Source organism: Silurus aristotelis, assembly GCF_946808225.1.
Source record: "Silurus aristotelis genome assembly, chromosome: 20".
In the NCBI taxonomy this organism is placed as follows: Eukaryota; Metazoa; Chordata; class Actinopteri; order Siluriformes; family Siluridae; genus Silurus; species Silurus aristotelis.
Genome location: NC_139593.1, coordinates 21,799,349 through 21,815,186, shown reverse-complemented (window position 1 = coordinate 21,815,186; position 15,838 = coordinate 21,799,349). Strand labels below are relative to the sequence as shown.

At 44.9% G+C, this 15,838-nt stretch overlaps 1 protein-coding gene across 1 annotated transcript in view; it reads right to left on the bottom strand.

Moving 5' to 3' along the window:
- The window catches only part of cacna1hb (calcium channel, voltage-dependent, T type, alpha 1H subunit b), an 84,245-nt gene that overhangs the window by 23,282 nt on the left and 45,125 nt on the right, over positions 1–15,838 (bottom strand). The window contains exons 7-11 of the mRNA XM_083522155.1: positions 11,335–11,647; positions 10,356–10,448; positions 9,558–10,164; positions 7,511–7,863; positions 2,998–3,149 (exon numbers count right to left, since the gene is read on the bottom strand). Of these exons, the coding sequence (XP_083378281.1) occupies positions 2,998–3,149; positions 7,511–7,863; positions 9,558–10,164; positions 10,356–10,448; positions 11,335–11,647 (1,518 nt within the window). The remainder of the gene's footprint in view (positions 1–2,997; positions 3,150–7,510; positions 7,864–9,557; positions 10,165–10,355; positions 10,449–11,334; positions 11,648–15,838) is intronic.

Below are 15,838 nucleotides of genomic sequence, written 5' to 3'. Positions count from 1 at the left end.
GAGAGTGAGGAGAACAGTAGAAGAACAGGAGGAGAGAGTGAGGAGAACAGTAGAAGAACAGGAGGAGAGAGTGAGGAGAACAGTAGAAGAACAGGAGGAGAGAGTGAGGAGAACAGTAGAAGAACGGAGGAGAGAGTGAGGAGAACAGTAGAAGAACGGGAGGAGAATGAAAGGAGAACAGTAGAAGAATGGGAGGAGAGAGTGAGGAGAACAGTAGAAGAACAGGAGGAGAGAGTGAGGAGAACAGTAGAAGAACAGGAGGAGAGAGTGAGGAGAACAGTAGAAGAACAGGAGGAGAGAGTGAGGAGAACAGTAAAAGAACGGGGAGAGAGTGAGGAGAACAGTAGAAGAACGGGGAGAGGGTGAGGAGAACAGTAGAAGAATGGGAGGAGAGAGTGAGAAGAACAGTAGAAGAACGGGAGGAGAGAGTGAGGAGAACAGTAGAAGAACGGGAGGAGAGAGTGAGGAGAACAGTAGAAGAACGGGAGGAGAGAGTGAGGAGAACAGTAGAAGAACGGGAGGAGAGAGTGAGGAGAACAGTAGAAGAACGGGGAGAGGGTGAGGAGAACAGTAGAAGAATGGGAGGAGAGAGTGAGGAGAACAGTAGAGGAACGGGAAGAGGGTGAGGAGAACAGTAGAAGAATGGAGGAGAGAGTGAGGAGAACAGTAGAAGAACAGGAGGAGAGAGTGAGGAGAACAGTAGAAGAACAGGAGGAGAGAGTGAGGAGAACAGTAGAAGAACGGGAGGAGAGAGTGAGGAGAACAGTAGAAGAACAGGAGGATAGAGTGAGGAGAACAGTAGAAGAACAGGAGGATAGAGTGAGGAGAACAGTAGAAGAACAGGAGGATAGAGTGAGGAGAACAGTAGAAGAACGGGAGGAGAGAGTGAGGAGAACAGTAGAAGAACGGTAGGAGAGAGTGAGGAGAACAGTAGAAGAATGGGAGGAGAGAGTGAGGAGAACAGTAGAAGAACGGGGAGAGGGTGAGGAGAACAGTAGAAGAACGGGAGGAGAGAGTGAGGAGAACAGTAGAAGAACGGGAGGAGAGAGTGAGGAGAACAGTAGAAGAACGGGAGGAGAGAGTGAGGAGAACAGTAGAAGAATAGGAGGAGAGAGTGAGGAGAACAGTAGAAGAACGGGGAGAGGGTGAGGAGAACAGTAGAAGAATGGGAGGAGAGAGTGAGGAGAACAGTAGAAGAACGGGAGGAGAGAGTGAGGAGAACAGTAGAAGAACAGGAGGAGAGAGTGAGGAGAACAGTAGAAGAACAGGAGGAGAGAGTGAGGAGAACAGTAGAAGAACAGGAGGAGAGAGTGAGGAGAACAGTAGAAGAACGGGGAGAGGGTGAGGAGAACAGTAGAAGAATGGGAGGAGAGAGTGAGGAGAACAGTAGAAGAACGGGAGGAGAGAGTGAGGAGAACAGTAGAAGAATGGGAGGAGAGAGTGAGGAGAACAGTAGAAGAACAGGAGGAGAGAGTGAGGAGAACAGTAGAAGAACGGGGAGAGGGTGAGGAGAACAGTAGAAGAACGGGAGGAGAATGAAAGGAGAACAGTAGAAGAATGGGAGGAGAGAGTGAGGAGAACAGTAGAAGAACAGGAGGAGAGAGTGAGGAGAACAGTAGAAGAACAGGAGGAGAGAGTGAGGAGAACAGTAGAAGAACAGGAGGAGAGAGTGAGGAGAACAGTAGAAGAACAGGAGGAGAGAGTGAGGAGAACAGTAGAAGAACGGGGAGAGGGTGAGGAGAACAGTAAAAGAATGGGGAGAGAGTGAGGAGAACAGTAGAAGAACGGGGAGAGGGTGAGGAGAACAGTAGAAGAATGGGAGGAGAGAGTGAGAAGAACAGTAGAAGAACGGGAGGAGAGAGTGAGGAGAACAGTAGAAGAACGGGAGGAGAGAGTGAGGAGAACAGTAGAAGAACGGGGAGAGGGTGAGGAGAACAGTAGAAGAATGGGAGGAGAGAGTGAGGAGAACAGTAGAAGAATGGGAGGAGAGAGTGAGGAGAACAGTAGAAGAACAGGAGGAGAGAGTGAGGAGAACAGTAGAAGAACGGGGAGAGGGTGAGGAGAACAGTAGAAGAACGGGAGGAGAATGAAAGAAGAACAGTAGAAGAATGGGAGGAGAGAGTGAGGAGAACAGTAGAAGAATGGGAGGAGAGAGTGAGGAGAACAGTAGAAGAACGGGGAGAGGGTGAGGAGAACAGTAGAAGAACAGGAGGAGAGAGTGAGGAGAACAGTAGAAGAACAGGAGGAGAGAGTGAGGAGAACAGTAGAAGAACGGGGAGAGGGTGAGGAGAACAGTAAAAGAACGGGGAGAGAGTGAGGAGAACAGTAGAAGAACGGGGAGAGGGTGAGGAGAACAGTAGAAGAATGGGAGGAGAGAGTGAAAAGAACAGTAGAAGAACGGGAGGAGAGAGTGAGGAGAACAGTAGAAGAACGGGAGGAGAGAGTGAGGAGAACAGTAGAAGAACGGGGAGAGGGTGAGGAGAACAGTAGAAGAATGGGAGGAGAGAGTGAGGAGAACAGTAGAGGAACGGGGAGAGGGTGAGGAGAACAGTAGAAGAATGGGAGGAGAGAGTGAGGAGAACAGTAGAAGAACAGGAGGAAAGAGTGAGGAGAACAGTAGAAGAACAGGAGGAGAGAGTGAGGAGAACAGTAGAAGAACGGGAGGAGAGAGTGAGGAGAACAGTAGAAGAACAGGAGGAGAGAGTGAGGAGAACAGTAGAAGAACAGGAGGATAGAGTGAGGAGAACAGTAGAAGAATGGGAGGAGAGAGTGAGGAGAACAGTAGAAGAACGGGAGGAGAGAGTGAGGAGAACAGTAGAAGAATGGGAGGAGAGAGTGAGGAGAACAGTAGAAGAACGGGGAGAGGGTGAGGAGAACAGTAGAAGAATGGGAGGAGAGAGTGAGGAGAACAGTAGAAGAACGGGGAGAGGGTAAGGAGAACAGTAGAAGAATGGGAGGAGAGAGTGAGGAGAACAGTAGAAGAACGGGAGAGCGTGCCTGATGATGACGATGATCAAGTCAAAGATGTTGTAGGGGTTGCTGATGTAGCCAAGTGGACCACATGCCAGCAGCTTCAGCACCATCTCCAGGGCAAAGAGGCTGGTGAAGACGATATTACTGATCTCCAGTACATCTGTCAGCTCAGCAGGCTGCAGAAAACACACACACACACACACACACACACACACACACACACACACACACACACACACACACACACACACAGAGAAGGGAAAGAAGAGGAAAACACACAAGAGATGGGGAGAGAACATGAGAGATTAATTTTAGACTTATTATTATTTCAGTTGGTAGAACAAACAGAGGCACAGAGGAAAAGATAGAGAAAATTGTGGAAAGACAGACAGACAGACAGACAGACAGACAGACAGACAGACAGACAGACAGACAGACAGACAGACAGATAGATAGATAGATAGATAGATAGATAGATAGATAGATAGATAGATAGATAGATGACTGGACTGAGTAATGGAAGGAGAGAGATCGACTGATGGTTGGATTGAGGGTTGGAGGGAAAGACTGATTGATGGACCAATGATTAAAAGTCTAGAAGGAAAGATAGGTGGATGGATAGATGGATGGATGGATGGATGGATGGATGGATGGAGGGATGGATAGATGGATAATTTGAGAAATGGATGGATGGATGATTGAACAGAGTGATGGAAGGAAGTTGATGGACGAATGGTTGAATTCAGGGTTGGAAAGAGAGATAGATGGAAGATTAAAAAATGGATAGATGGATAGATGCATGGATAGATGGATGGATATAGTGAGAGATGGATGGGTAATTGGACTAAGTGATGGAAAGAAAGAGATGAATGGATGGGTATATTAAGAGTTGGTAGGATGGATGGATGGATGGAGTAAACGATGAATGGATGGGAACAAGCAAACACTTCCGTGACCAGAAGCAGGAACACCTTCTGGCCAATCACAGCTCTCTGTTATTAACAGACATTTTCATTCATTGTTTTACTTTTTAGACAGGGACAGAGACTGGGAGAGAAACAGGGACAGACACAGGGACAGAGACTGGGACAGAGAATTGGACTGGGACTGGGACAGAGAATTGGAATAGGACAAAGACATGAAGAGAGACAGAGATGAGAACACTGACAGAGATAGGGACATTAACGGGGACAGAGGCAGGAACACAGACAAGGACAGAGGCATAGACAGTGACTGAGACAGAGACGAAGACGGGACAGAGACAGGGACAGAACTAAGACACGAACAGAGACAGGGAAAGAGACAGAGATGGAGCAAAGACAGGAACAGGGACAGTGACATGAACAGGACAGAGACTGGGATAGAGACAGAAACAGGACAGAGACTGGGATAGAGACAGAAACAGGACAGAGATAGGGACAGAGACAGGAACAGGACAGAGACAGTGACCGAGACAGGGACCTGGATATGGAAAAAGGCAAAGACGGGACAGAGACAGGGACAGAGACAGGTGCAGCCAATCAGGTGTACCTGAGCAGGAAGTCATGCCCAAATAAGGAAATTAGGAAACAAAAGGGCCTCGTTTATCTCAACACACCACCGTTACATATTAATTACCCCAAATCATTGATATGCATATGAGGGAATGACACACGCTAACCTTACTGCACATCATCCGACTCACCTGGTCACACACACACACACACACACACACACACACACACACACACACACACACACACACACACACACACACACACACACACACACACACACACACACACACACTTTCCAGTGCGATGCCTTATTCATGCTTTTCTCTGCTGCTTCACAAAGCACATGCTGACCCTGTTATTACAGCCGTCTGGTGTAGTGCAAATAATCATTTTCCCAGTGTGTGTGTGTGTGTGTGTGTGTGTGTATGTGTGTGTGTGTGTGTGTGTGTGTGTGTGTGTGTGTGTGTGTGTGTTTGCTGAAGATGTTTTGCTTCAGCTTATTCAGCCCATTCACCTACACACACACACACACACACACACACACACACACACACACACACACACACACACACACAGCACAGAGGTGTGTTATTTTGTTGATGGTGAATCTTAAGCATTAATCAGCAGAAATGTAATGACACAGTAAAACTTATTTGAATGTCATGGCTGACGGATTCCAATTTGTGATTGGTCTGTGTGGTCGCCATGACGACCGCTCGGACACCGGCGCAGCTACGTGTTCTAAACTGTCAGTATATAAACGCTCCAACATGATATCATCGCTATGGTAACGGCTCAATTCACTCCACTATTACACGAATAATTAGAAAAACTACAAAGCAAAAGTACTGGAACACCTGCACAACATCTGTTTCTACTTTCATTTAAAATCATTATTATAATCGTTATTCTTGTATATGTCTTTATTTCTGTACAAATGTAATTATAATGCAGCTTCACGTTTTTGTCTTTTACACAGAGAACAGGGGGAGAACGAGGAGTAATGGAGGAGAATGGGAAGAGAATAAAAAGTGAACAAGAGGAGAAAGGGTGGAGAGGTGAAAGAAAAAGAGTGGAAAATAGAAGAAGAACAGGAATAGAATGGGACGAGAAAGGGAGGAAAAAGAGAGGAGAACAGGAGCAAGACAGGAAGAAAAAGAGAGGAGAGCAGGAGGAAGAGAGGAATACAGGAGGGAGAGCAGAGAACAGGAGAAGAATAGAAGAAGAAAGGGAGAAGAACAGAAGGAGAACAGTAGGAGATCGGAAGGAAAAGAGGAGAACAGGAGGAGAACAGGAGAAGAAAAAGAGGAGAACAGAAGGAGAACAGAAGGAAAACAGGAAGAGAACAGAAGGAGAACAGGTGAACACACACTTGTTCATGAGAAAGATGAGAAAAAATCGAGGCGAGACTGAAGCAGAGCACAAGTAGGAAAAAAAGAAGAAAATCCCGAGGAGGTTGTGGAGATCTTTCTAAACAAGTCTGGAGCGTAGAAGCCGAGCGTGATGTAGCTGACGATCTCCAGCACTGTGCAGACAGGAAGAGCGAATAACCGAGTGACAGGAAGTGTACACAAGTCCACATCAAAGGAGAAGTGTGTATATGTAGGTGCAGAACACAACCGTTGCCAACCACGAACGATGCGTCTCTACAGAAACCATGAAACCCCCTCACACACACACACACACACACACCTGACAAACGGCCACACACTCGCAGTGTATAAACCCATACACACTCACGCCACTAACTCAAACGGTGTGTATAAATACTGCTGATTCGTTTACTCCATGACTCTTCTTGCTGGAGCTTCACCACGCAATGCTGAGAAGGTTTCAGATCGTCTCCGAGTCTCACGCACACTCGTATTTGTTCTCGTTAAGGGTCTGGCCTTTATCACACTGCTTTCAAAGTTCAAAAAGGAAGAAAAAGAAGGAATAAAGTGCTGCACATTATGAAGGTGAATTCGTTCGGTTTTGGTTCGTACGCGACACGAGGGAATTGGTGGAGTGGACGCGGGTTGCGTCTGGAGCCACGGAGAGAAACGGAGAACTGAAAACTCTTCTGACCATGATGTCGAACTAGAACTTTAGCTACACATGCTTACGTGTGAACAAGTAACGAGTCGTGCATTTCGAATCTTTAATGTGACTCAAAAGAACGAGTCGTCTCAAGGAGCTATTTGTTAGTCTCCGAGCAGTTCCTCTCCCGACTCTTCTGGTCCGAATCGTTCGTTCTTTGATCACGTGATTCCCATAGACGCTACACACTGCAGTAGATCAGAGTTTTTTTTAGGTCGGAATCTTGAGATTATTGTTACAATAATTATGGGAGTCACGTGACAAAAGAACGAAGGACTCGGATCAGAGCTTGGTGTATGTAGACGTGTTGGGGATCTGCTTATCAAAAACGTACCATTTTATTTTATTTGTGATCAAGTGAACAAAATGACTCAAAAAAGATTCGCTCATTGTAATGAATGAGATTCAAAGAGCCGAGTCACTAAAATGATCCAATCTTCCTATCACTAGCTGGACCATAGTTGGTGGACACCTGACCATTAGATTACTATGCACTTCTTTTTGACCATCCCATTTCACATCTAGTCTCCATTTGCTCTTATAATGAGCTCTGCTCTTCTGGGAAGATGTTCTACGAGATGTTGTGGATATTTTTAGACGTTTAGACACAAGCAGGAGATCTTCGCTTCCAACCCATCTAAAGCAGACCATACATCAAGCTGGAAGAGGTTTGGTTCTCCTTGTTCAAACGAAGGGAAAGAGTTCATGCTGCTGCATTCAAAGACGTCCTACACAATTGTGTGACTCCAGGTTTTTGCCTACTGCATGCAAAAGAACCACATATGGGTGAAAAAGTCTGGTGTCCAAATACTTTTGACTGTATATATAAATATATAAATACTGTATATAGTTTATCATTCTGCATGCATGATATTGTCTAGGGAGTTAGTATAATGTGTGTGTGCGTGTGTGTGTGTGTGCGCGTGTGTGTGTGTGTGTGTGTGTGTGTGTGTGTGTGAGACCTGTTCATGGTACTCCACCCCCATGCTGAGCGTATTGATGAGGATTGCAATCATGATGCCTCTGTTGAAGTACTTGCTGTCGACGATCTTCCTCAGCACGCCTCTCACACACTGCACACACACACCCAGGAAGTTCTCCCTCTTCGGCTTCTCGCCCACGTTCCTGTCGAATTCCCAGCTTCTGGTTTTTTTCACCTCCGTCTCACTCTCTCTGTCCGAGTCGGAGTTACAGGCGGAGTCGGAGCTGAGCGTGTCGGCTTCTAGAGCAGGAACCGGGCATGTGGGAAATTCACACGGTGCCGGCCTGCTGCCAGCTTCTGTACACACACTGGTACACACACCTGGGTACACACCTGGACACACACACACACACACACACACACACACACACACCATACAACATCACAAAGTCGTCAACTTATTTTAGATTTATTTTATCTTTATGTACCACATGACAGGTTAGATTCAGTATATACAGAACCTGTACTACATGACGGTGTAGATTTAGTATATAAATGTACTACATGACGGTGAAGACTTGGTATATTCCTGTACCACATGACGGTAAAGACTTGGTATATTCCTGTACCACTTGACGGTGTAGAGTTGGTATATTTCTGTACCACATGACGGTGTAGAGTTGGTATATTTCTGTACCACATGACGGTGTAGAGTTGGTATATTCCTGTACCACATGACGGTGTAGAGTTGGTATATTTCTGTACCACATGACGGTGTAGAGTTGGTATATTTCTGTACCACATGACGGTGTAGAGTTGGTATATTTCTGTACCACATGACGGTGTAGAGTTGGTATATTCCTGTACCACATGACGGTGTAGAGTTGGTATATTCCTGTACCACATGGCGGTGTAGAGTTGGTATATTCCTGTACCACATGACGGTGTAGAGTTGGTATATTTCTGTACCACATGACGGTGTAGAGATGGTATATTTCTGTACCACATGGCGGTGTAGAGTTGGTATATTTCTGTACCACATGACGGTGTAGAGTTGGTATATTCCTGTACCACATGGCGGTGTAGAGTTGGTATATTCCTGTACCACATGACGGTGTAGAGTTGGTATATAAATGTACTACATGACGGTGTAGAGTTGGTATATTCCTGTACCACATGGCGGTGTAGAGTTGGTATATAAATGTACTACATGACGGTGTAGAGTTGGTATATTCCTGTACCACATGGCGGTGTAGAGTTGGTATATTCCTGTACCACATGACGGTGTAGAGTTGATATATAAATGTACTACATGACGGTGAAGATTTGGTATATTCCTGTACCACATGACGGTGTAGAGTTGGTATATTTCTGTACCACATGACGGTGTAGAGTTGGTATATTTCTGTACCACATGACGGTGTAGAGTTGGTATATTCCTGTACCACATGGCGGTGTAGAGTTGGTATATTCCTGTACCACATGACGGTGTAGAGTTGGTATATTTCTGTACCACATGACGGTGTAGAGTTGGTATAGGGTTGTATAGAGTATTTGTGGAAGTCAGTGTAACAGGAATGATTGGCACTTCAGTGTTATTATGAGGGTTGATGGGGGTAAACCAGGGCTGTGAAAGGATTAGTGTGGGGCTTCCATGTATTTAGGAAGCTCTGATCGTCATTTTTCTTTAGGATTTAATTTGGAATTATTAGAGCAGAAGAAAGTCTTCAGTACTTTTTAAAACCCAGAAGATACACACACTTTATATACACTCAATGTTTAATTAGCTCCGAGATCCAGCTGTTCTCTATTTCCATTATTCATACTTCTGACAAATGGGTTTTTATCTGTCTGTCTGTCTGTCTGTCTGTCTGTCTGTCTGTCTGTCTGTCTGTCTGTCTGTCTGTCTGTCTGTCTGTCTGTCATCCACCTATTCATTGTATATATCACTGGCGTAAATTATTTGGAATTATGCAGCAAAGTGTTTGTGTGTGTGTGTGTGTGTGTGTGTGTGTGTGTGTGTTTTTGTGTGTGTGTGTGTGTGTGTGTGTGTGTGTGTGTGTGTGTGTGTGTGTGTGTGTTTTTACCATGCTGGTCTTTGTTTTGGTTTGTGTTCTTGTTCTTGAGGGCAGTAGTGCAGCTGGGGTGAACCCGTGAATGGGTGAAGAAGGCCAGGGGCAGGATGGTGGGGTAGTTCACGCCGATGCCCCTGAGGCTATGAATGGTCAGGGGAAAGGAGGAAGCGTATCTGGGGAGACATTTCTCTCCGCTCAGAAGCACCGCCTTCATTTCCGGGAAGTCCGTGCCATTTCCCAGGTGATGAAGATGATGATGAGGAGGCGGATGAGGATGATGATGATGGAAGAGTTGTCGGGTCAGCTCGATCTTCTCCTTCTTGCTCCAGTGTCCGTTGGCTCCACCCACACCGCCGGTCTCCCTTAGGCTGGTGCTCTTGCGCCGCACCTCGTTAGACAAGCGAACGACGTGGCGATAAAACTTGCGTAACAAATGCCCGAGGTAGTTGAGGAGTTCTTCGTAGCACGATCCGGGCTCGCTCAGGCTCCCCAGCGTCGACTCGTTGCTACGGAAATGGGCTCGCTGCTCCCGCATCAACTGGTTTTCCCGCTGCTTAGTTTCCGAAAACTGCGTCGCAATGACCACCAGGCACAGGTTGATCATGAAGAAGGAGCCCACCTGTACGTACGTTAGAAGAAACGATCAACATAACTAGAGAAAATGAAGGTGGAATACAGATGTTCAAAAAATGCATCCCAAACTTATGCTCAGGTGTCCACAAACTTTTGGCCTACCATGTATTTTGACAGAAAAAAATTAAAAGGATCTCATACAAGCAGGAAGAGTAACGAAGCATCTTGAGTACTTACGATGATGAGGAAGATGAAGTAGATGAAGTTGTAGAAGGAGTGTGCATCCATGACGTAGTACATGATGTCCACCCAACCTTCTAGAGTGATCACCTGAGGACAGGAAGTGAGTCCAGGGTTACTTCCTGTCTCACGCCTTCAGGCCAAAATGATTCCCCAGCGGTTGCTGTTTATGTAATGCTTTTTTTAACCGTTTATAGCTACACTGAATCTTCTCACAGAAAAAAAGAATGAGAGAGAGAGTTCATCTTTTTTTTCTCCTAAAATCTTGAATGCCTTGAACATTAACCCTAATCCAACTCTAGTCCAGTCTAGAGCCTTTGCACCTGAATGCGCAGGAACGTGACTGATCTCTTGGCTTCGGCGATGCGATTAGGACCGAACATGATGAGCGCAGGATTTCCTGTGACAGGTCCTGATGCTTATCGATGTCGGTTCTGTCACCACTTTATTCATCTACAATAAAACGAATGTCTCCTGGCTGGAAGACGACGCACGCCGGAGACGGAAACAACTCCGCATCAGCAAAATTTACACATTTAATAAAGCGTCCATGCCAAACCTCTCACACTTACCTAATGAAGGAGAGGAGCTCCAGGTTTCTTTCAGGACGAACGCACAGAGATACACATACGGCCAATTCGCTAGCTCTAAAAGTATTGGCACACTTGAAAAAGTGAGGAATGAGGAATATTTTCAGAATATCTCTTGCTTGATTTTTTGGCAAGATGACTTCAAAATGCTTCTTTAAATCTGACGCCCTCTGATCTTTGGAGAAATGTTGGTCTTTCTCTCTCTCTCTAACCGTGTTTTAAAGAACCCTGATGGAGGATTTGAACATTTTTAGAAATCTAGATATTTTTAAGTCTTCGTGTTGCCTCTTATTATATATATATATTATATATAAAACATTAAAAATGGACAGAGTTCTGCTTACATAACGAATTTTAATACTCATATTTAATTAAAGATAAAAGACCTGGAAGATGGCGATCCACGCATAGCCGATGTTGTCGAAGTTGATGGCACCATTGTGCGGATTGTGGTCACTCGCCCTGCAGGTGTTGTAGTAGATGTTCCAGTTGACACACCCCCTGTGGGCGGGGTCTAGAGGAGCGAGGTCTGTGGCGTTATGAGCGTTCATCTCACAGTAAGCCCCGCCCACTTTGCGAGGCGGGACGTCGGAGCAGCGCAGCATGCCGTTCTCGCGGTTCGTCGAACAGATGAAGGCGATGTCATCGGATTCCTCGGGTCTGTAGTAAGCGCTTAAAGATGGAGAGAAATTATACATCCTGAAAGGAGAGAAAGAGAGAGGGTGAGAGAGAGAGAGAGAGAGAGAGAGAGAGTGAGAGAGAGAGAAAGAGAGAGAGAGAGAGAGAGAAAGAGAGAGAATATTTATTTATTTATTCATTTTCATATTCATGCCATGGAGATTGTTGTAACTGTAACCATAACACTAATCCTAGCCCCAATCCAAACTTAACTCTAATTCTAATCCATACCCAATACTAACTTTAATCCTAACCCCAACCCAACTCTAGCCCCAACACTAATCCATCCCAATCCTAACCCCAACGCTAATCCTACCTTAATCCTAACCCATGCTTAACTCAACTTTAACCCAAACCTAATCTGTACCCCAACCCATCTCTAGCCCAAACCTAACCATAACCCCAGCCCAAAACTAACCTTAATCCTTAATCATAAACCTAACCTCAAATCCTCACCTCATCTACATCAGTAACTGACTTTACTCTTGTAGCTAAATGAACGTCCACAAAATGTCCAAAAAAATCTAGTGAAACATCTTCCCAGAAGAATGGAGCTTATTCATGAAGCACATACCAATCTTATGATCAGGTGTCCACAAACCTTTGCCCGTATTGTGTATGTTTTGTGGCACTTTTGTAAGAATATATTTTTTAATTGCATAATAGTGAGCGACTGATTTTGCATAACTCTCACACTCTGTCTCTCATATCAGGATTGAAACCTCAGTGTTCGTGATTTACTCATAAAATATAGAGATGAATGGAGATGTTTAGATGTTTCACTAGAGTGTGCTTGTGAAGATTTGTGGAGTTCATTCAGCCACAAGGGTGTCAGTAAAGTCGGGTTCTGATGTAGGGCGAGGAAAGGTACAAAACAAGTCTGTCTCTCTCTCTCTTTCTCTCTCTCTCTCTCTCTCTCTCTCTCTCTCTCTCTCTCTTTCTATCTTTCACGCATCGCTCGTGGAGATCAAAAGGTGTGATTGCGTTTTAGTTAAGCTAACAATGTCACGTGTCAAACGTGCAAAACGGGAACACGAGCAATTTAGCGGCACCTGTTAACCGAGCAGCAGCGCTCGCACTTCTCGCACTCGTCCATTTGTCCTCTCGGCCGCTGGAGGACAGGTGTCACGGATGGGTGGGGTATATACACACCGGCTAATACACGTGCTAATTTTACTGGGGTAACAGCAGGGCATTAAACGTAGGCGGACACGAGACTCCTGATGGTCTTAATTAGCTGGAAATGAAAATGAATCAAGACCTTTGGACCAATCAGATGCAGGAACTAATAAACGAATAAATCCTACTACTAAAACACTTTTATATACGGTATGACTTCTTACAAATAATGGCCTTTCAATCATTCGAAGCTAATTGCTGTTTAGCATCAGAGATAAACTGGAAAGAGTGAATTTATCCGTCTTCATTAGCGAGCCTAATACTCCCTCTGAGTAACTGATGAACGTCTGACGCAGTGTGTGTTTGATGTATAAGCCGACTAGCGGTACACAGACACGTTCTGAATTTATCCACATGGGACTGATTTGCGTTCCCCACTAGATAGCGAGCGGCTCCCGGTCTCCGGCGTATTCCCAAAGTCATGTTGATCTGCGGCTGCTTTAGGAGCCTCTTAGATCTCACGTTCGCTGACGTCCTCTAAAACACTCCACAAAAGACGTCTTTCTGTACTGTCATTGTGCTACTAATACACCAAGGCACTTTCGTCCTCATCAAGCCCTCTTTTTGTTCGTCCAACTTTAAAACGGATTAACGAAACGTCCCACCGCTGATGTGTAGCTGCGGAGCAGAAGCACATTCTCAAACAGTTCCACTGAATGAATTAAACTGTAGTTCACTCATGGTGAAGATTAACAGGGACGTTTTTAGCTTTTTTGGCGCCCTAGGGGAGACCCTTAGGGGATGACCCCCCAAACAATGCCTCTACCCTCTTACTACAATGCTCCACCCCCACACCGTACAAATTTTTCGTAACCTTCCACAAAAAAGTGAAACACGTTAGATAATCTTTGCAAACGTGTGAATGTACGGCGTCGAGGGCGGCGGCATGGCACACGGCGCTCTCTGGCGCCCCCTCAGCTGGCTGCGCCCTAGGCAACCGTATAGTTCGTCTACACCTAGAAACAGGGTTTATTTATTAAACATTTCTGGAAGGAGTCTCCAGTGTCAGTGCAAAGCTGAAACTTAAGGTTTAAAAGTTTAAGAGTTTTGTTTATTTACAGCAGCTGGGACGTAGAAAACCCACAAACAATCGGCGACATAAAACAAGTTTAAATAGATAAAAAGTGAGTTATCCGGTTAATTTCTCCTTTTTATAAAGCCCCATTTAATCCCTTTTGGTCGATAATCTGTTCCATATATACCGTATATATATATATATAAAACCGGAGCGACTTAAATCTTGGACCTGCGTCGCTCACTTTCCCTCTCTTTACTGTAATGCTTTCTGACAAGAAGCTTTCTGAAGCCGAGGAAATAAATGGAGGGGTGTGAGGCAAGGTTTCTGCCAAGAATGGCAAAGATTAAAACCCTGGATGCCTCGATGCAGCAGTCTATAAGCTGCCTGGCCTTTTGCCAAGTCTTCTCCAACGCTCCCTTATGAACAATCATAGGCTGAGCTCCACAGCAGTGAAAAAAAAAGCAACAGAGGAGAACAATGGGATCTGAGCTGCTTTTATTAACGCAGGTCCACATGACATTATTGTTATAGAAATACAGGTTACGGAAACCTGCAGACCGAACAAAAAAAAGAAAACGTGGGAATTTATTCCATCAGAGAACGCAGCTCACGCACACACACCAGGCAATTACAATCCAGAGTCCAGAGAACAGGGTTTAAACCGGGAAACATGGAGATAAATGAGGCTGGTTTTGGTCAGACTTCATAAAAAGACAAAGAAGAAACCACGACAAGATTAATCACGTTTGGACACATTTTGTTGCTGAAGCAGAATAAAGGAAAATCTCACAACTCGCTATTTAGTGATGTTTTACCTCCACCAATCCACCTCTTAATCCCACCATCATTATCATCATTACGTCTCCAGAACCCATCAGTATTCTAGAGAAGTGCAGAAGATCAGAGCTGCATCACACACAGGATCTCATAAAGTCAGAATGAACATCACCAACACAACAAACCCAATGAACACAATTCAACACGTCTCCTTTCACTGGAGCCACAACTGCACCTCCCACATACATCATCTCCATCAGAAACACACACACACACAAACACAAACATCTCCACATACATCATCTCCATCAGAAACACACACACACACACACACACACACACACACACACACACACACACACACACACATCTCCACATACATCATCTCCAGCAGAAACACACACACACACACACACACACACACACACACACACACACACACACACACACACACACATCACATACATCATCTCCATCAGAAACACACACACACACACACACACACACACACACACACACACACACACACACACACACACACCTCCACATACATCATCTCCATCAGAAACACACACACACACACACACACACACACACACACACACACACACACACACACACACACACACACACACACACACACACACACACACATCATCTCCAGCAGATATTCACCTCCTCACATCACCCCGGGGTTTCTACATGGTTTTTTTCCGGTGCAGTTCAGGTTTTCTTGGGGATTTGAAACGAAGGCGGATTGTGTGTTTTGGCGCAAATTCTACAGGAACGAAAACACAAAAGTTTATGAAAAAGCTTCACAGCTGTTTTGGGCAGTTTGATTCGACCTTCCTGACCAATAACAACTGCACAATAATTTAGTGCAATTAGTTTGTTTGATAGTGTAACTAGTATTTTATTGTACAAAGGTTTTTGTACTTTGACTCTGCTTTATATTTGCACAATTTTTGCTTCTGTAACAAGATAACAACATTTCTACATGTGGGATGAATAAAGGTTTCTCTCATCTTTCTTGAAAATTCCATCCTGTGTATTTGTGACCGAATCAGTTTCTTCTCCTCAGTCAGTCATGGAATGAAAAAAAAAAAACAGCGATTAAATCCACATGAATATATATGAGATTGTGCAGTTTGCTACAGAAGCGGGTTGCGAGCTCCGACTAGTTGCGCTCTTAAGTCGGCGATTCTGATAGCGTTTATGCTAAGCTAATTATTTCTAGC